Genomic DNA, 18,927 nt, shown 5'->3' on the forward strand with positions numbered 1-18,927 from the left:
TCGGATTTTACGTACTAAATATTGTGATAATCGCTGCAATTTGGACATGTTCAAGGAGAAAACTAATGCCTCAAATGCTTGGAGAGGTATTTTAAGCAGTGTGGACATCATTCGCAAATGGGTAAACATGGCAGTGGGAAATGGCTCTCGTACATTCTTTTGGCATCATCATTGGGCGACTAAGAAGCCTTTATTGGAGCATGTTAGTGTTGAACCTCCGATAGAACTGCAAGATAGAACAGTCAAGGAAATGTGGGACTCGAATTCTGGGTGGAAGTTGGAAGAATTTGATGACTACCTTCCAGCTAGCATTCTCAAGGAAATAGCGGCACACGAAGTAATTGAGGATGATAAGGTAATTGATGAAGTATACTGGAATAGATCTCCCTCGGGAGGATTTTCTCTAAAATCAGCAATTGAAATTATAAGAAATAAAGAGGAGGTTGATGCAGAGATAGCTCAAGGATGAAAAGAAATTTGGAGATGCCCGGTTCCTCAGAGAATGAGATTCTTCATTAGGTTAGCTGCTCAAGACCGATTGATGACGAATGGTAATAGGTTTGTGAGAAAGCTCACGGATGATCCTCGTTGCTTGGTGTGTGGAGAAGTAGATGAGAATGCGGAACATGTGGTTAGAAGGTGCCCTGCTGCACGCATTGTATGGCGTAAGGTTGGAGTGCCTATGCACAAGATTATGAATAATTCTCCATTTTGGCACTGGATTATTGAGAATATTGATGGAGATGGGGCTGGCCTAGGAGATGAGTGGCCGAAAGTTTTTAGTGTGACCTGTTGGTGGTTGTGGAGATGGCGAAACGAGAGATCCTTCAATCGAAACTCAAATATTCCAATTGACCAAGCAGCCTTTATCTTCACTCGTGTGGGGCTGATTTGGGCTGCTTTAGAGCGCCAACTGGCTGGGGATATCAGAAAAGGGAAGCGAGTTGAAAGATTGATCAGTTGGGTGAAGCCGAATGTAGGATGGGTTAGACTTAATACGGACGGGGCTGCTAAAGGTAACCCAGGTATTGCAGGGGCTGGTGGCTTGATCAGGGGCTGCGATGGAGAAGTATTTGAAGTGTTTGCGGTGAATTGTGGTAGCTATACGTGTACCAAAGCTGAGTTGATGGGTGTCATTAAGGGGCTTATGGTTGCATGTAATGGAGGGCATAGAAAGGTGCAATTGACAGTGGATTCGGAGGTAGTAGTTCGATTGTTGCAGGGAGTCATTCCCTCTCAATCTCGTTATATTCATTTAATTCGTCGTTGTAAAACTCTTGTTTTTGAACGAGAATGGGAGGTTATAATTAGCCATTGCTTTAGGGAAGCCAATCATGAGGCAGACTGGCTTGCTAACTGTGGTGCTACGATGAATCAGAGTTTTACTTTATTCGAGGCGGTCCCTTCGGATCTTGGTGCCGTTTTATTGGAATACTTGTGTCTTGGACGAGGATGGTTTCTGATTGGGCTTCTTAATTTAAGCTTTTTAGTCTGGTTTTGTTTTTTGCTTTAGTTTCTGTTTGTTTTTTTTTTGCTTTTTCTTAAATATCTTGACATATGGTGCAACGACGTCTAGTAGACAGTAGCAACCACCGCACACGACTACCTTCAGCCCCTCCTCTCACTTCACCTCAACCTCAATGTAAGGAAATGGCGGGAACAATCAAAGCTCTAAATTACAAAATCTCACTTTCTCCCTCAAATTCACACTTACACTCACTCCTTCTTCCTTCAATTCCTACTCAACTTAGTCTTTTCAATTCCCAACTTCCCAAGATTAATCTATGCCTCAATCCCTTTCATTCCCTTCGTATTCCATTGCTTCCTCATTTGCAACCGCGATATCGGTTATCGTCTATCCGTGCTGCTGCTGCATCCTCTGAGACTGTATGTATCCTTGTCCTCTAATTTGTTGTTGTTGTTGAATTATTTCTTATATTTTTTGGCTTAAAATTGGTGGGTATTAATTTTTTTTTTGGGTTTAAAATTTAATAAAGGCTGATAATGGCGAAGGTAAACAATCTGGGAATGTGTTGAAATGGGCGAGGCCGTTGATTGAGTTTGCTAGCAACAATTTTCTGCCGTTGGGTAATGTCAAATTTTCTTCACATGCTTTTGCTTTTGTAAAAATGTAATTTTAGTCTTGATTGTTAAGGGTAAGTTTATGATCATATGGGAATTTTATCATTTTGTTTATGCTGTTTCACAATTGTCTAATTTGTACTTCATCGTCCTTGAATAATTGTCACAACTTAAACCTTGTTGGATGTGCTGTGCACAAAAAATGATACTAAAGACGCGGAAAATACAAGTTTATAGTGGCAAAGTCATAATTAAAAGGCATAATTTCGCAGTGTTCATAGGGCAAAACTGCTAACACCATTATCACTTTTACCCTACAACTGCTAACATCAGTAGCGGTTTTGGATTAATTCTGCTACTGGTGTTAGCGACTTTACCAAATTTTGACTTAAATATATCACGATTTTGCCCTTTGTAAGGAATTTAAACCTGGGCAAACTCATAAAGTTGTTGGAAATAGGTTTGGATGCCAATAGGACAAAAAGGGCTCTTAAGAGAGATTTGGACATTTGGTAGTAGGAAGTAAAAAAAATGTTTAATTTGGAGAATTTTTGATGAAGAAGACGTTGGAGAAAGGGGAGTAAATAATTCATCCGCAATGGTGTGCCTTGTTGATAACCGAACCTCTAAGAAGTGACTTTGAATTGATAGTTGACAGAACTCTAAATCTCATATTTCCACACCGACTTGACCTCATATTTACAACTTAGGTAATGATTTTAGGGTTCTTCTTAATCGGACCATCACCATCATGTTGAGAGGGATAGAAGATTAAATGATAGGAAATGGCGTGAGGGTTGACAGTTGCGCAGTCAATCGATCGATCAATCAATCAAAGACTTAATACCATAAGTGGGGTCGGCTAACATGAACCAAATTTGATTATTCCGTGTAGTCATCAATATAAATCTTCCTCCTCCATCCCTTATGATCCAATGCTTCATCCTCATGTAAATCAATACATCATGAGTCGTGAATGAGGGAAGGGAAACGAATGTATAATAATTAAAGCTTCTTTTTACTTTTATATATAAATTTTAGCATGACTGTTCTCTATAATGGATTTTAGCCTTTTTAGGGAATATAGTATTGTAATAACTTCGAAATAACAACAAAGGGTTATCGTTGAAATTCAAATTACTTTTGTCTCCCAAGTAGAAAGTGCAAAAACTGGGGAGTACTTGAAAAATTCCCTTTGAACATGTGAAAAAAATAAAAAATTTATGTCCCTTTTTAGCTCAATAGTGCTGCATATATCTCTGCATGGTTTATGTCCTTTGTAATCAATTTCATAGTCAGCTAGTTATATCTTTACATCTATTTCCTTTTAGTTAACATGTGTCTTAAGCTGCATGGGAGCTGATAATTTCTTCTCAATCTTTGCAGCTCTTATTGGCGGTGTTATTCTTGGACTAGCAAATCCTGGCCTTGGCTGTGCGGCTGATAGATACTACTTGTCAAAAGTGAGCACATTTTGTATATTCATAATCTCAGGTGAGTTAGGGTCGGTACTTTTTGTTCTGGAACTTCATGTTGTTTTGTTGATGGAGTTCTCTTGTTTCTGATTTTGTAGGTTTAACATTACGTAGTCAAGAAATTGGAGCAGCTACCAAAGCATGGCCTGTTGGGTTATTTGGCCTGGTATTTCTCTCGAATAACTAAGATATTGTGTAGGTGGTTGTCTCATTGGATTTTAGAGTTACATATCTCACTAAGTGTTAAAATCAATTTGATTGGTTATGCTTTCGGAGAACTTGCAAATTGCAAGGAGTTTTATTTATATTGGAGGGGTTAGGCAATCAGCTTCATTAGTAGCAGCTCTTAGGAAGTTATTTTTTCTGGATTTTTGCTAACTTAACAAATTACAAGTTGGATTATTTTTTGAATACAATTTGAAGCATAGTTGGATTTGGTTCTGGAACACTCTCTATCTAATACCCCCTTACGTCTCCTTTTTTGCTCTATTATCTGCTTATTTAAATGTAGTTCAGTGATATATGATGGAAATGCTTGTTAGAAATTGTCTAACTTCATGGATTAAAACAATTTACTTCATGGCAATGCGCTGACACTTGGCTGAAGTTTTTGTAATTTTGATATCAAATGAATATGCAGGATTGTGAGTAGTTTCTTGTGTTAGTGATTTCATTGTCTGTAAATGCAGGCATCTATTTTACTGTTGACACCAGCATTTGCAAGGATTATTTTGCAACTTAATTTTCAACCTCCAGAATTTGTTACTGGTACTTGCTTCCAAATTTTTGCTGGTCTTGTAAAGTATTACATTCAGTACACTATCTACCTGTTTTTCATGAGAACCACATTTGCTCTACAATATTAAAATATGAGCTGGTATGTAATTCAATGGGACATAGACTTTACTGGGTGTTTGATCTGTGACTTTGTCTCATATTTGATGATCTCTTAGAAGTGTATTCCCAGAGAACCTATCTTCAGGAGGACCTAATGGTTGAAGTAGGTGTACACTATAATTTCATTGGGCAGGCTTAGTACTTTTATTTAAATCCTTTTGTCCTGCATCTCTTTGTATAATTGCATGTATAAAGGATTTGTTTTGGCTGTCATGAGGTGTGAGTGCATGTCTAAGGTAACTAAATAGTTAAGAGTCTTGTAACAATTCCCTTAAAAAAACTTACGTGGGCCAAAGTGGCACGAATTTTAGAGAAATCAAGTATGGTGAAAAAAAGGATTCTTGTTGACGGCCTTTTTGGTGTGTTTACCGTTACTGAAACCTCTGCATTGATTGATGAGGACTACAAAGTTTTCTATGACGAGGGAAAACTTATATACTCATAATATTAGGCACTTAGTCTGTGAAAATTGGTGTCTCAGATGTCTTTGTTATCTCATGGTTAGGTTAATTCGTTTTGGGTGTATTTCAGCCATTCTCTATTACCTTTTCCCATCTCATCACCTCAAAAGCTCTGAATTCTGATTTTATATTTTTATTTTGGGGAGATTTTAGTTTTATTGTAAAATGTCTAGATCAGATGTAGTATAGACTTAACACTTAAGGGGAGGAATTTTCATGGCCTTTAAGTAGCATTGCTGTTTCTAGGTCATCTGGTTAGTATATTCTTAGAACAAGGTCTTCTAGTTTGGAATCTGTGTGAAATGGGATTTCTTTTTCTTTTTTGTGCTTCATTGTGTTGAAATATATAAAATGTTCAGGGGCAGAGGTTTGGACGGAATTCAGCTTTCATGGTATGCAACTATGCAATATTCCTTCTTTAGCTTTGAATGAGGATACCTTTGTAAGATAGTTACGTTCAAGAAGATTGTTGGACTTTTTCAAATTTTCAGTTTCAGGAGTTAGGGGAATGTGAATTTTGAGATTGTTAAAGGAAGACAGGATGAAAGGTAGGCAATGAAGAAGTAGGAGTAGTAGAAGAGACATTGTCCTTGCCCATGCTGAAGCAACAGCAAGTTTTGGTAGAGAAAGGTGTTGCATGGAAGGGAAAAGAATGTACATGGGAGGTAGGTTTAGGCTGCAATACCATGTAAGATGGGTGTAAATTTCCGTAGGTTAGGAGATGTATATTGTCTTCAACATATCAGTACATTGAGAGTAGAGTCCTTATGGAAGCACAATATCATCAAGATAATACAGAATATGTTCACATAATTGATCTCAAGAATATTTTCTGTTCTAACAACCTTGATAGATGTACTTGTGTCTTTTCCTTGTTAATACTACTTTGCCCTTAGCTAGGGTTATATCGCTGACTTTTGGATAGATTAGGTAGTCGTACACTAGTGTAAACTGGTTTATCAAGAACATATTTCATGATCCATGGCAGCATTTTTGGCCTGTCCATGTAACACAGTAGGCAGCAGCAATTTATTTTCTTATATCTTTGTCAGCAAGCACAATTGTTTGGAATGCACTCAATTTTAGGATTTTGGCCAAGTTTAGACTTTAGAGATTATATAGTAGGTAGTGTTAAATATTTTTTTGAAGTGTGGAACTGGTTGTGGCCTTTTGTTAAGAAGGCCGAGCTTAGTATTCCTTATGTGGACATGTATACATGCCAGTTATAGTGAAAACTGTTTTTGGCTTGTTCAAAAATACTAATCTATACTTTTTTTTACAGGATTAGCCCTTTTTGCCTGCATGCCAACCACATTGTCGAGTGGAGTTTCACTTACTCAAGTATGGTATAACTTTTGACGTTCATATGATCTAATCTTTTATATCCCTTTTTTTGTTTAATGACATTTTTGGATCAAGTGCAGCTAGCTGGGGGAAATTTTGCATTGGCTTTGGCAATGACTGTGATATCGAACTTACTAGGAATCTTAGTTGTAAGTTGTGTGAACCTTTTTCATCGTCATGAAATTTCTCATTAGTTGTTTTTTCATATGTTTGTGATGTAGACTGTGGCCTAGCTTAAAATTTTATATCTTAGCAGCTTAAAAAATGACTATAAAAAATTTTGATTTTGTAATTCAATTAGCATCTCCAACACATAAACTGTAGTTTCTTTTGTGAATATTTACAAACTGTTTGTTGATTATGGTTATTGCTGACCTCCAATCATGGGAAGAGAATCAAAATAGTCTTATAATAAACGTGTAATGATCCTCAACAGTTGACTCAAACATGGTTGCAAATTTTAGAACATTTTGATTCAATTATGGAATTTATTCAAACATTTTGATTGGTTTGGAGAAGGATGACTATAGCTACTTGTAAGGTTTTAATCATACAAGGGAAATTACTGCCACGTAGAGCTTTTGGAAATCTTTTAGGCTTTTTTTTTTTTTTTTTAATGTAGATAGAATAAAAAATGAGGTTATTTGCAAGAAAGTGGGCGTGGCAGGCATTGCACACAAACTAAGGGAAAATCACCTGCGTTGGTTTGGGAATGTAAAACGGAGACCCGAGGGTGCACCGGTACGAAGAGTGGGACCATGGAGGGGTTAAATGAGGGAGAAGGAGACCCAAAATGACTTGGTTGGAAGGAGTTAGGAAAGATATGAAGTATATGGATTTGCATGAGCATGAGACATATGATCGTAAGGGATGAAGGAGGAAGATTTTTGTGGATGATTATACGGAATAATAATTTTTGGTTCATGTAGCCGACCCCACTTATGGGATTAAGGCTTTGATTGATTGACTATCACTTTCAGTCTTTTCTACCAGGTCGTTTGGCCTTCCAGTGAGCAAGAAAATAGGTGTTCTGTTTCCATTTCTTAGGTGGAGAAATGTAGAGTGATGAGTATGAAACAACTGATATGGTGGCCTATATGTCCATTTGGTGTTTATTTTGTTGTCTCTTGTTGTCAGTCCTGACAAAGCTATCTCTGACAGATTATGATCTGGGTTGTAAATCGAGATGGCTTACTTCCTAAAGTATGTGAGAAAAGAATGGGAAAAAGAGGGGAGGACGGGAGGTGATGCCTCTGCCAGGTTTTGTAGAACATCTGCACTCTTGTAATTCGAGATGGACCAATTCCCGGTGAATAATTTATCAAGAAGAGAGTGGGTGGGGAGATAATGAAAAAGAGTGGGAGGATGAAAGTCACTGTAAGAACATTGTATATAGTTCAGCTTATGTTTTTCAAGTAATGGACTTCATGTTTATTTCATCTTTTTTAGGGATGTTCTATACTTCTATATATGCTCAACCCATCAATTTTATTTTAGTAGTGAGAGGAAACAAAAGGAGTTTAGGGGTGATAACATCATTTTCATATATCATATGATTTGCTGGTCCTTTGCATAAAAGGCTCCCACAGCAGTTGGAGTTTTTGCTTTTTAGTCACTTGCTGAGAAATGGTAGGCAAAGTATTATATCATCAATAAGAATTTATACATTTGCAAACACACCACCCAAAGTCCTGTGTCTTTGCATGTGTGCCACTTTGTACACATGTATCTATACATCTATGCATATTAAAAACCATTTTTTTTTTCCAGAAAAACGTTCTCAGTTTGCTGCTAAAACTACCTGTTTTTACTCTTTAGGTTCCGTTTACGATCACAAAATATGTAGCTGCTGGTGTTGGCATGTCCATTCCAACTAACCAATTACTTAGGAGCCTTGTTATCACATTGTTGATTCCATTGATCTTGGGAAAGGTACTTTTCTTTTCATCTATTTTTGCTGGACATCTGAAGTAGTTAGTTTATTATGATTACAGCAGGCTTATGGATATCTTGCCGGTTGCTTAAAACTTTGCTATTCATCATACAATTAGCGAGGTTCGAATACAAATGTCCATGGTTGATATATATACTTTGTTTGTGTGTGTTTTTGTTTTTTTTTTTTTTTTTTTTTAATTGCACCATTTGTCATTTCACGGTTACCAAGGCAATTCTTTGCCATAAATATCTTTGATCTTATTTAAGTAAAACTTATAAAAAATTGATATTGGAAAAGTAGACGTCGAGACGAATCTAACTAGATCCCACATGACTATGTTTTTGTTCATGGATTTGTCACAAAATAAGGTCAAAGGAGGTTGTGTGAATAGTGTAAAATGCCAAATAATCCAAAAAAAAAAAAAAAAAAAAAAAAAAAAAAAAAAAAAAAAAAAAAACCAGAGGAAGTATGTTATGGATCAATCCTGTTGTGAATTCAATGTATTGTTGAAAATATCAGTTTTAGTCAATTGATAAATGTACTGTATTGTACTTGTAATATCTGGGAAAATTCATGTGCTTCTTGGAAAGATGATATTGTTGGATTATTTAGGAAATAATGAAAATTATCATTATTTCCTAAATAATCCAACATTATCCCAATTGGTCCATTTAAATTAGAGAAACTTCATATATAAATCATAGCGTTGAATTCCCTAATAACAAGAATTAATCTTCCATGTATCACATATATTCGGTCTTTCACCAATCACCACTCATATGACTAAATGATTAAACCCCATGTTCACTCTAGGCCAAATAAATTGATCTTATTGAAATAACCAAATAACCAAAAGTACTTAAATAATTCAAATAATCCAATAAATTTCTAACTGAATGAAAAAGTTTCAATACAACAAACAAATGTTTCACATGATAGAACAAAGTCCCATCCTTTGTACATGACCCTTGAAACCATCAATTGACATGCCTTTGGTCAAGGATCAATTCAGTGCTAATATGCTATATGATCACTTTCTTTTACTGACACGTTCGTTTACGGCTTGCAATTTTATGTTAATGTGTTTGCTTTTACTTCCACTCTTATTATTCTTAGCCATAAACGCTGTAGTTGAATTATCACAATACATCCTTATTGGGCAAATGATAACGTCAACAACTCTTAACCCATCTTAACCCAGATATGAAACTTTTTAGCCAAACACCATGTGAGGTAGCCTCAAAACAAAATATGAACTCTTAGCCTCCATAGTAGAATTAGAAGTAGAAGTTAAGGTTTGCTTCGCACTACTCCAAGAGACGACCATTAGCTAGCATAAACACATATCCTGTGGTGGATCTTTGTGATTCAATGCAGCCACTATAATCGGAGTCAGAATAGCCCACAACTTCAAGATCTTTGGTTTGTCTATACATAAGCATGTAGTCTTTGGTACCCTGAAGGTATCTCAACACTTTCTTTGCAGCCTTCCTCTCTGATATCTTCCCATTACTCCAGCAACATATGTCTGAGTCCATACATAATGCTTCTAACAACTAAAGCATATATATTAAACAGTGGCATATTAAAAATTAACGCCCCACCATCATTGCGTTTGTTGCATCATCGGTCAACAGCTGTATGCAAAAACATGGAGATTCTAATTCAGCAAGGCAGAGGGAAACATGGCTTCTGATGCCAAATGTTAAACATGTCCAATAAAGTAATCATGTTCATTGCTTTAAATTGTAAACATACAATTACATATGCGGGAGCGTTAATCATGAATTACCTCCAGCCATTGCAACAAGTTAACTCCAAGGAAGATATCTTAGATAGCTATGACGGAGTATCAAATTTCATGTAAAGTTAAGGATGGGGCAAGTGGGTAGCATGTACATTGTGACACCCCTACATAACAAAAAAAGCAGTTTGCAATTGATTGTTAAAACTGTGAATCTTATAGCTCCACTGAAAGTGGACATGATAGATCACTTGCATGAAAAAAGAAGTGAAGGACTATGAAGTCCTTGCCTCTCCCTTTGCACACACCAAGGAGGGCCAGGGCATTCTTTGTAGAATTAGGAGTTGTTAAGTAATTGCTTCTGGCTTTTGGTTCTTAATTCTATGCTTTGTATGGACAACTCCATATATAACTGATGATGCTTTGTTATGGACAACTCCATATGTAACTGATCTCTTTTCCTGAAGTGTTTGTGATTAAAACTGTAGCTGAACCTCTATTTCTAAAGCTGAAGTATGATTAATCTTTTGCAGATAGTCCGAGAATTGTTCAAGGGTGAGTTCCATACTCACTTTTAGAAGATTTGATATTTGTATGTGTGTGTTTTTTGTGTAGATAATATTCTTTTCTGTCCCCCTGGGAGTATAATGTAGATGATGATTATATTTCTTGTTGAAACATTTGTGGTTAGCAATAAATAAAGATCTTATTAAAAATCAAGACCTTGAAAAAATTGATTAAAATGAAGCAACACAGTCCAATTTATGAAGGAGTGGAGTCTGATCTGGTGTGGTCTTCTAATTTGACTGAACACTAACCATTTTTATACTTTAATATGTAAAAAAGAACAATATTGATCAAGTGGTGTCTTGTTAGATTGTCTTAATAATCAATCTATCAATCAATCAAAGCCTTAATCCCATAATGTTTTTAAAAAATATCATAATTTTTGCTGTACGAATTCAAAGATATTTAGCAATTAGAAGATGAAAATAAGAAGTTATGTTCATAAATAAGCTATAACTCTATAAGTATTTCGTGGTGTGAAATGCTTATTGGACTGCCAAATGCTATGTGTATTTAAATGAAAACATTGAGTAAGCCTGTGCTTCATTATCAATTTGTGGAGATTACTAGTCTTAATTTTTAAACTCTTTATTGCTAATTCTTTGATGCTGGATATTATCTGCTGAATCTTTTCTGTTAATAAGAGTGAAATAGCTAATACTTCCTTCGTTCCCCTAATTTTGTAACAAGGGGGGAACACACGGAAATTAAGTTGAGAAGAGATATAGAGAGAAATAAAGATGAGGACCCATGTGATGAGGAAAGAGAGAGAGAGAGAGAGAGTGAGAGAGAGAGAGAGAGAGAGAGAGAGAGAGAGAAAACATGTGCATATATGTTAATGTTGCAATATTTGTGAAACTTCCTTAAATGGTAGTTGTTGCAATATTAGGGGAACAGAGGAAGTATATACTATATGTATAGCTTTCCTTTATCCCTTTTGCGTTTAAAAGACAAAGTTCAAGGACTTCTAGCACATTCCAAAAGTATACTTCCTTTTTTACTTGCAACGCCTTTTCATTTCATTCTTACCAATGCATTTTTTCAATTGCTAATGTAATTAATTATCAATAAAAATTATCAAAAATTGACATTTTGAAAGTATAAATTGAGGCGAATCTGACAAGTTCCCATATGGCTATATTTTCCTTTATAAATCATCAAAGATAATCAAAGTAGAGTATGTGAATAATAATTAAGTCAAAGTGTTGTACGTAAAAAGAAATGGAGGAAGTATACATTGTATATTTGTTATATCCTAGGAGGGTTGCCATTTAAAGCTTCTAAGCTACTTATAGGGACAATATTCCCCCTTAGGGACAGTCTATTTAGTGTGAGCATGTGACTCAGATATTGTTGGTATTCTAGTTTCTCTTGTTATTCGAATTTTCATTATCATACTGCACCTTTCATTTTATGTAACAGGTCTTTGTAATTTTTGTTTGTCGTATTTTACTATACTCATTCATTATTTTATGCATGAATTAACTATGGTGTTTTATGTCGTCATTTCGAGATGGTCAGGTGTAGCAGAGTTTGCTGATAATAACCGCAAGCTTCTGTCAAACATGAATGCCCTTTTTCTTGGTTTTGTAAGTTTGAAACTTGCCCTTATCTTTTCATATGCCCCTATAATGGTTAAAGACTACTTAAAAATAAAATTATATTTCCTTAAAATAATGTTGGAACCTTGCTTCCTTTGTCAACTTTGGTTTAGATGGCTGCCTGGTACTTATTTGTATGCACCTTCATAAGAGAAATACTACCTTCCTCTTTGGCATCCCGTACAAAATAATACTGTACTTCACATCTTTATGTTTGGTATGAACCTGGTTTTTGGCCAAATGAATAGCACTTTGGCTATTACAATTCAAATTCACACTATTCTGCTTCAACCCCAAATTATCTAGAAGTCCCCTAACAATAACGCTTCCTTAACTCCTTCTGCCATAGCCATATACTCGGCTTCCATCGTAGATAGAGTTAGTGCAGCTTGTAGCATTGATCGCCAACTAACTGCAACACCATGTATTTTAAACACATAACTAGTAAATCTTTGTATATCTAAATCACCAGCATAATTAGAGTCAACAAAGTCACTTATTTGACATGTATCTCCAATAAAGCATAAACTTGTGTTAGGGGTACCTTAAGTATCGTAAAAAATTTTACCACTTAAAATTTTGATGTAAGCTCTAATACCAATTGTTAGAGTTCTCGTAGCGGAAATATGGCTTCTACTAGATAATATGAAATCGTTACCTCACAAATAAATATTAATTTGGGATAAACAACAACCACTATGATTGAAATAGTAAATGAAAGAAAATAAATTTTCTTAAACTCAACCTTTTATAATGTGAATTAATTATGATACATTACATGTTAAGCCTTCTGTAATGACTAATGCACTAGGTTGTAACAATCCGAACGATCCTACTACATCAGGACCCTTTCAATGTTGCACAAAAGCCATTACATTACGTTCAGCTAGCACTAAAAAGGCTACTCCTTAAAATTATTCCAAGTATTTCAGCTACAAAAGGAACAACATCACATTTCATTTTTATCTTATTTTCATTTCATTTCATTTCAAGGATGATAGTGACCATCATTGTCGAGGCCGGATACTAAGTGCTGATTTTAAACCACCTTGAGGACAAGGTGGAAGTTTAGGGGGCCCGTAATGTAATAGACTAACCTAAGGGGGGTAATATTCGTAGTTTAATATTATTAGGTTAGAGTCTTTAGCCTTACTATAAATAAAGAGAGGAGTGACTGTAAAGGGAGGCAGAATTTTGGAGTGAATCCTTGAGAGAGTTGTGACCTAAAGTCACTATTTGGAGAGTTGTGACCTCTAAGTCACTAATATGAGCTTTTTAGGCTAAACCTACTACCACGTTTGTAAGAAACTATTAATTTGTTTAATCAAGTGTCCAAGATTTCTCCTTTATTCTACTGTTATTAGCGTGAGTAGTATCAGTCCATTACATAATGAGTAAAGGGCATTGGATGAAGAATCCCACTCGTGAAAAGGGGTGGCGACTGACTTCATCTGCCATTTTCCCCTAAAGAAAAGAGTAAAAACTGTGGTGACAGATGTAGGTGGTCAGGATTTGAATATTTTTTTCCTGCCATGAATCGCATCTCAATTTCTAAATTTATTGTTGATGCAGTACTTTCACAACATCATTTGTTAGGTTATGTTTCTACCCGTCTTGAAAAATATGTGCAAAAATTGCATCATATTCGATTCTATTACTAGTGAATTGGTGAATTAACAAAGCCAAGTGTAGGGACACCTATTCTATATAAATTCTGTATTTTATAATTCCTATTATATCCCTAATTATAGTCAGATTTGTTTCTTGTCACCAGAATTATGTATTTTCATATTTTGTATCAAACATGAAATGCATTTTAGTGGTATCTTTTGGATTATAGCTGCTGCGGCAGAATCACACATTCTTCTGTTGGTAAAAATGAAATTAGAAGTAGAGGCTGCCTCTTATCATTCCATAATACTAATTACTTGACATTATTCCCCTCGATTGTATCAGGTCCCATGGATACAAGTGAGCAAATCTAGGTCATTGCTATTGATGGTTAACCCTACAAGCTTCCTTCTAGCCATAGGCCTTGGAGCGTAAGTAACAAAGTTTGATTTGACCTACTACATAAAGTCTTACACTGCTATTTGCTGCTGACTTACAGAAATGAACATAACCTATTGCTGCTAAGTTGAATATTTACTGGATAGACATTACTAATAGTAATTGCTAAAATGTTGATGACATATGTGTCTTTATGATTTGTAATGTGATTTCGTTTTACAGAAATTATACATCATTTGCAAAGTGTAACATCTGTGTAATATCTTTTGCAATGATAAACTTGATGGACAAGATACTTTGAAAGACTGAAGCGGAACATACACTAAATATAGGCGGTAGGCCAGTCACCTGTTCACCTCATTGTTCCATAAGTTTTGAGTCATTAAGATGTTAAAATTTAGAATAGAGTGTATATTCTTCTGGGCATGTACTATAATATTTCTATTCCCTTGTGTTTTTAGTCAATCTAATCAGCTAAAAATCATTAGGTTGTATAAGTCACCTGGTTGCTGTTCCATCCTTCAGTCTTCTGCTCATACTCTTAATTAGACCAATTTTACCACATGGAAATAAATTTATAAATCCTAAAATGATGATTTCCCTCAAAATGAAAGCTCATTAGAATACTTTTTTTTTTTTTTTTTTTTTTTTTTTAAGTAAGCTCATTAGAATATTCATAGGTAGTTTATATATTGTGCTTTGGTAAAATCTGACAATATCAAGATTCCATTGTAATTATTACTTTACTATTATACAAAATGAGTTAAAGAGCTATATTATCACTTGCAATCATGCTTGAACAATGTTAGATTGTGTGTGACATCAAATTCTAGAAACTTAACTGAGCCTAACTGATCTGCTCCAAACTACCAAACCCAAACAGAAGAACCCCTCACTCGAAAATGATCTGAGAATCTGACCTAGCTGGACATGCAGGAATGAGTGATCCAATAGCCAGGTTTAGGGTTGACCCATCTAGTCATGCATGAGAAGATTGACAACATGAGTATATAATGTGCATGAGATTTTCGCTGTCCTTTAGATCATGAAACAAGGACTCGTGTTTGTGTTGCAGTCTCCTGCACATCATTCTGTTAGCTTTTAATGCTCTTGCCTTAAAGATTTTATCATCCGTCTCTGGTGGTAGTAAATCTGTCTTCTACAACAAACAAAACGCCATTGTGCTGCTTATGGTTGCAAGCCAGGTAAGTTTTTCATTAATTTTCTAAATTCAGATTCATTTAGAATTGAAGATGATTTTCAATTTTTTATTTATTTTTTTTTTTTTAATTTCAAGGGAAATTTTCATTGGTAGGCTCGTACTTTTGCATATTTCCATTGGTAGTCACTTTGTATATGAATTATTTTTGGTAGCCGCAAACTTTTAAAAAGTTACTTCCATAAACTTAGTTAGCTAAAACCGTTAACTGACTGTTAAATTTAACCGAGGTTATTTTTATAATAATTAAAAAATACTTAACTAAGGTTAGTTGTATCATATTTTAATCAATCTTTAAAATTTAACAACCCTTTCCCTAACCAGCGCAGCCACCCCCTCCCATCTCCACCTCCACCTCCACCGCCATCGCTGGTGCCGGTGCCCAAGCTTCCCCTCCCACCGGCGCCCAATTCTTGACGCCCCCAGCCTTAATTCCCGATGACCCCAGCCCCAATTCCTGAACACCCCAGCCCCTGCTCCCTCGCGCACCTAACTGGCTAACCCCGCAACACCAGCTAGCTGGCCAGACCAAGGTTTTTGATCTTTTTGATGATAATGCTAACTGATGGAGATGGTCGGTGAGGACGAATGATGATGGTTGAATGGGGGAAGATCGTGAGCAGCCAAAGAAAGGAAAGAAAAACATCGTTGGTTTTGAGGGTTTCCATAGAAAGAGGAAAGAAAAAAGAGGTGATTTCTTGGTGTATAGGTGATTGTGGTGGATTAGGGGGGACGGGGAGGGATGAATGAGGGCGTGGAAGGGCAGCAGCAGCGGCAGCCGCAGTAGCAGCACTGGCAGAGGGGGAGAGGGGACTAGGTGAGGGAGGTGGCTGAGCTAGTGCGTGGGAGGAAGGGTGTTTTAAAAAAATTAATATTTTTGAAACAAAAAAAAAAGATTAATTAAATTAAAATTAATTCAGTTAAATTTTAACACCCACATAACGGCTTATATTAAATATGGTTACGGAAGTGAAAACGTTAAGAGTTCGAGGCTACCAAAGATAATTTATATACAAAGTGGCTACCAATGGAAATATGCAAACGTATGAGCCTACTAATGAGAATTTTCCAAATTTCAATTCAAAGTTCAAGCATTTAAGACTTAAAATTGATGGCAAAATAAAAATTTTCATCTTCTTTAGCTGTTATCTTTGTTTATAGCTTGATATTGTAATTGTATTTTGGCTGGCAGAAAACCCTGCCTGTTATGGTAGCAGTTGTAGATCAGCTTGGTGGTGCATTGGGTGCTCCTGGTTTGTTGATTCTCCCTTGTGTTGCAGCACATCTAAATCAGGTTGCTTAGTGTTCCGTCTCACTCACATTACTATTTTTGAGGGAACACTCACATAAATCTTGTTTTCAGCTCTACATTAGCCCAGCTTACGAAATATTGTTATCTTGCAAATCATTTTGGATTCGTTTCTTGTCAATTTTTTGCTTCAAAGAGATCATGTTCCTCTTGCAAAAGAAGCCTAGTATTCAGGAACCACACTGTTAAAAGATAGCTGAAGGCCTGAAGCTGCAACTTGAAGCCAGTGGCAGATCCACCCTTTTGTTGTGGCCTAATGGTCATTTTCCGTATACATTTTAAACTTGAAGGTCGTGTGGGGGAGCTCGTGTACATTCTTTTCCATTCTTAGCAATAACAGTCGTAAAATCTACATATTTCATCCCTTTTAAGGACAATGTACTGCTTTATGAGTTTCTTGGATTTACCATGGTTGAATTTGGTTTAAATATGATTATACTACTTTTCAGGAATATATGCTCGCATTTTCTCCTATTTTAACGTTAAAATATTCCAGCAAACAAGGTTTGATTCCTTGTATGTTGCAAGAAGTTGGTGGTGTGCCTGCTACTAGTCAATGTTCAGGGTGCTGGATGCACCCAAAATAGATTCGGATGTTGAGGACTTGAGGCCAATTTGTCGAGCTTAAATTCAACTATGATGAAATGATGAATTGAATCATTCTTGAAAGCAGGTCAATATTTGAGAAGTTAAGATATTTCGTTTAAGCTAACAGTATGATTTAAGTCAAAGATATTACGTAGTACAATAGTACATGTTAAATTATAAACATCTATTAATGTCACCATCTATTAATAAATGATACTAAAGAGCTAATTTTAATAGCCCTAAAAAAAAAAGAGTGATAACATGAATAAATGAGGAAACATTTTGTCAAGTTTCATAAAATTAAACCTTTTGATACTTATACATATTATGAAATTTGGATTATAATGTTTCTTGAGGTGGGTTCGCAGTTAATTTTTGTAAAGCAGTTTACGACTTTACGTTATTCAAGTACCCAGGGGATTATATTAAAATTTATGGGGTTGAATCAATTTCAAGGTGTCAATGAGTGCATCTATAACGAGTTCAAATGCTCTTTGGGTCAAGACTTACAAATTGAGATCATGAATATCAATTTTAATTAATTTCATGACTTGGTTAATACCCCACAGATTAGGAAGCTAGTCAATTTTGGGCATTTTTATGGATGGATTTATAATATATTTGCCTTTAACATATATGTCTTACTTAGAGCACACCTATTGGATAACCACATTATTTGGTTATTATGAGAGAGAAAGTGGAAAAATAATAAAAAAAAATGAGGAGAGAGAAAATTTTATGGAAAAACTGTAGTAACCAGGTTACAACAATAAACTGGTTATCAACATTGGGTTATAGATTAAAATAATCTACTTTTTGCTTTTAATATTTGTCTTTGGTGGGGTTGGATTAAATTAGAAGAGAGAAAGAGAGAGATTATGGGGTGAGATTGGGTAAAGTAGGAGAGAAAAAATGTATAACCAAAAAGTTATGGTTAACTATTGGGATATATTGGTTATTAAATGGGTATAAAAATGGTTATAGATAAGGTGGAAGATGGAGAAATTAACAAAATAAATAATAACCAAAAGATTGTGGTTAACCATTGTGTTTGCTCTTAGGGCTGTTAATGAGCCAAGTAGAGCCCGAATACTAGTAGGCTCGGGTCAAGCTTATGTGTTCAAGTTCGAGGTTCGGCTCGAGCTCATGGCTCATCAAGCCTTGAAAATTGAGCTCAGCTCGAGCTTGAGTGCTCAAAAGTGGAGCTCGGTTCGTAATAAGCTCGATTTTGAAATTAGGCTCATTTAGTCCCATAAATGCGTAATCTATGTCACATAACTTGCCTAAATTAGCCAAGTATAATAGTGAGTTGTTGTTATTGTGCTTATTAACTTATTAATTTTATTTAAATGTAAGAAAACATATACTTCATACAATTTTAAAAAAATAATTCGAGCCTCTTGCGAACTTTTCGAGCCGAGTTTAGCATTGCTCCTATATCGTCTCTTTAGTCTCGAGCTGAATCCGAACTCGAGTCGAGCTCGAACAATACACGAGCAGCTCGACTCATTAACATCCCTAATCCCACTACAATTCTCTTAAAATTTGGAGGTTGTAGATCATATACAGAGTAGAATAAAATACCCCTTACGGATGTGTTATATTCACTTGAAATTTTTACTTATTTGAATTTATCTAAAACAAGCTAAGAGACGCACGCAATTCGTACGTGTGCATGTAGGTAATCTATCAAG

General features: G+C 35.6%; 1 protein-coding gene across 1 annotated transcript; it reads left to right on the plus strand.

Moving 5' to 3' along the window:
- The first annotated feature begins 1,178 nt into the window (after positions 1-1,178).
- Positions 1,179-16,812, plus strand: LOC145576541 (putative sodium/metabolite cotransporter BASS4, chloroplastic). The gene is made up of 14 exons (XM_081634285.1): positions 1,179-1,887; positions 1,998-2,088; positions 3,469-3,576; positions 3,656-3,723; positions 4,247-4,325; positions 6,198-6,256; positions 6,340-6,408; positions 8,078-8,191; positions 10,473-10,494; positions 12,028-12,095; positions 14,064-14,149; positions 15,193-15,322; positions 16,529-16,627; positions 16,738-16,812. The coding sequence occupies exons 1-14, from the start codon at positions 1,558-1,560 to the stop codon at positions 16,810-16,812; spliced, it is 1,398 nt and encodes a 465-aa protein (XP_081490411.1). The 5' UTR covers positions 1,179-1,557.
- Positions 16,813-18,927: the final 2,115 nt, after the last annotated feature.

The sequence above is a fragment of the Chenopodium album genome, chromosome 13, assembly GCF_948465745.1.
Source record: "Chenopodium album chromosome 13, dcCheAlbu1.1, whole genome shotgun sequence".
NCBI lineage: Eukaryota > Viridiplantae > Streptophyta > Magnoliopsida > Caryophyllales > Amaranthaceae > Chenopodium > Chenopodium album.

What these genes read in the sequence shown, in the direction of transcription:
- LOC145576541 (XM_081634285.1), top strand. Translation starts at nt 1,558, where the DNA reads ATGGTGCAACGACGTCTAGTAGACAGTAGCAACCACCGCACACGACTA. An exon ending in CTAGCCATAGGCCTTGGAGC is followed by an intron (nt 14,150 to 15,192) that starts GTAAGTAACAAA and finishes TTTGTGTTGCAG; the next exon opens with TCTCCTGCACATCATTCTGT. An exon ending in TGCTTATGGTTGCAAGCCAG is followed by an intron (nt 15,323 to 16,528) that starts GTAAGTTTTTCA and finishes TTTGGCTGGCAG; the next exon opens with AAAACCCTGCCTGTTATGGT.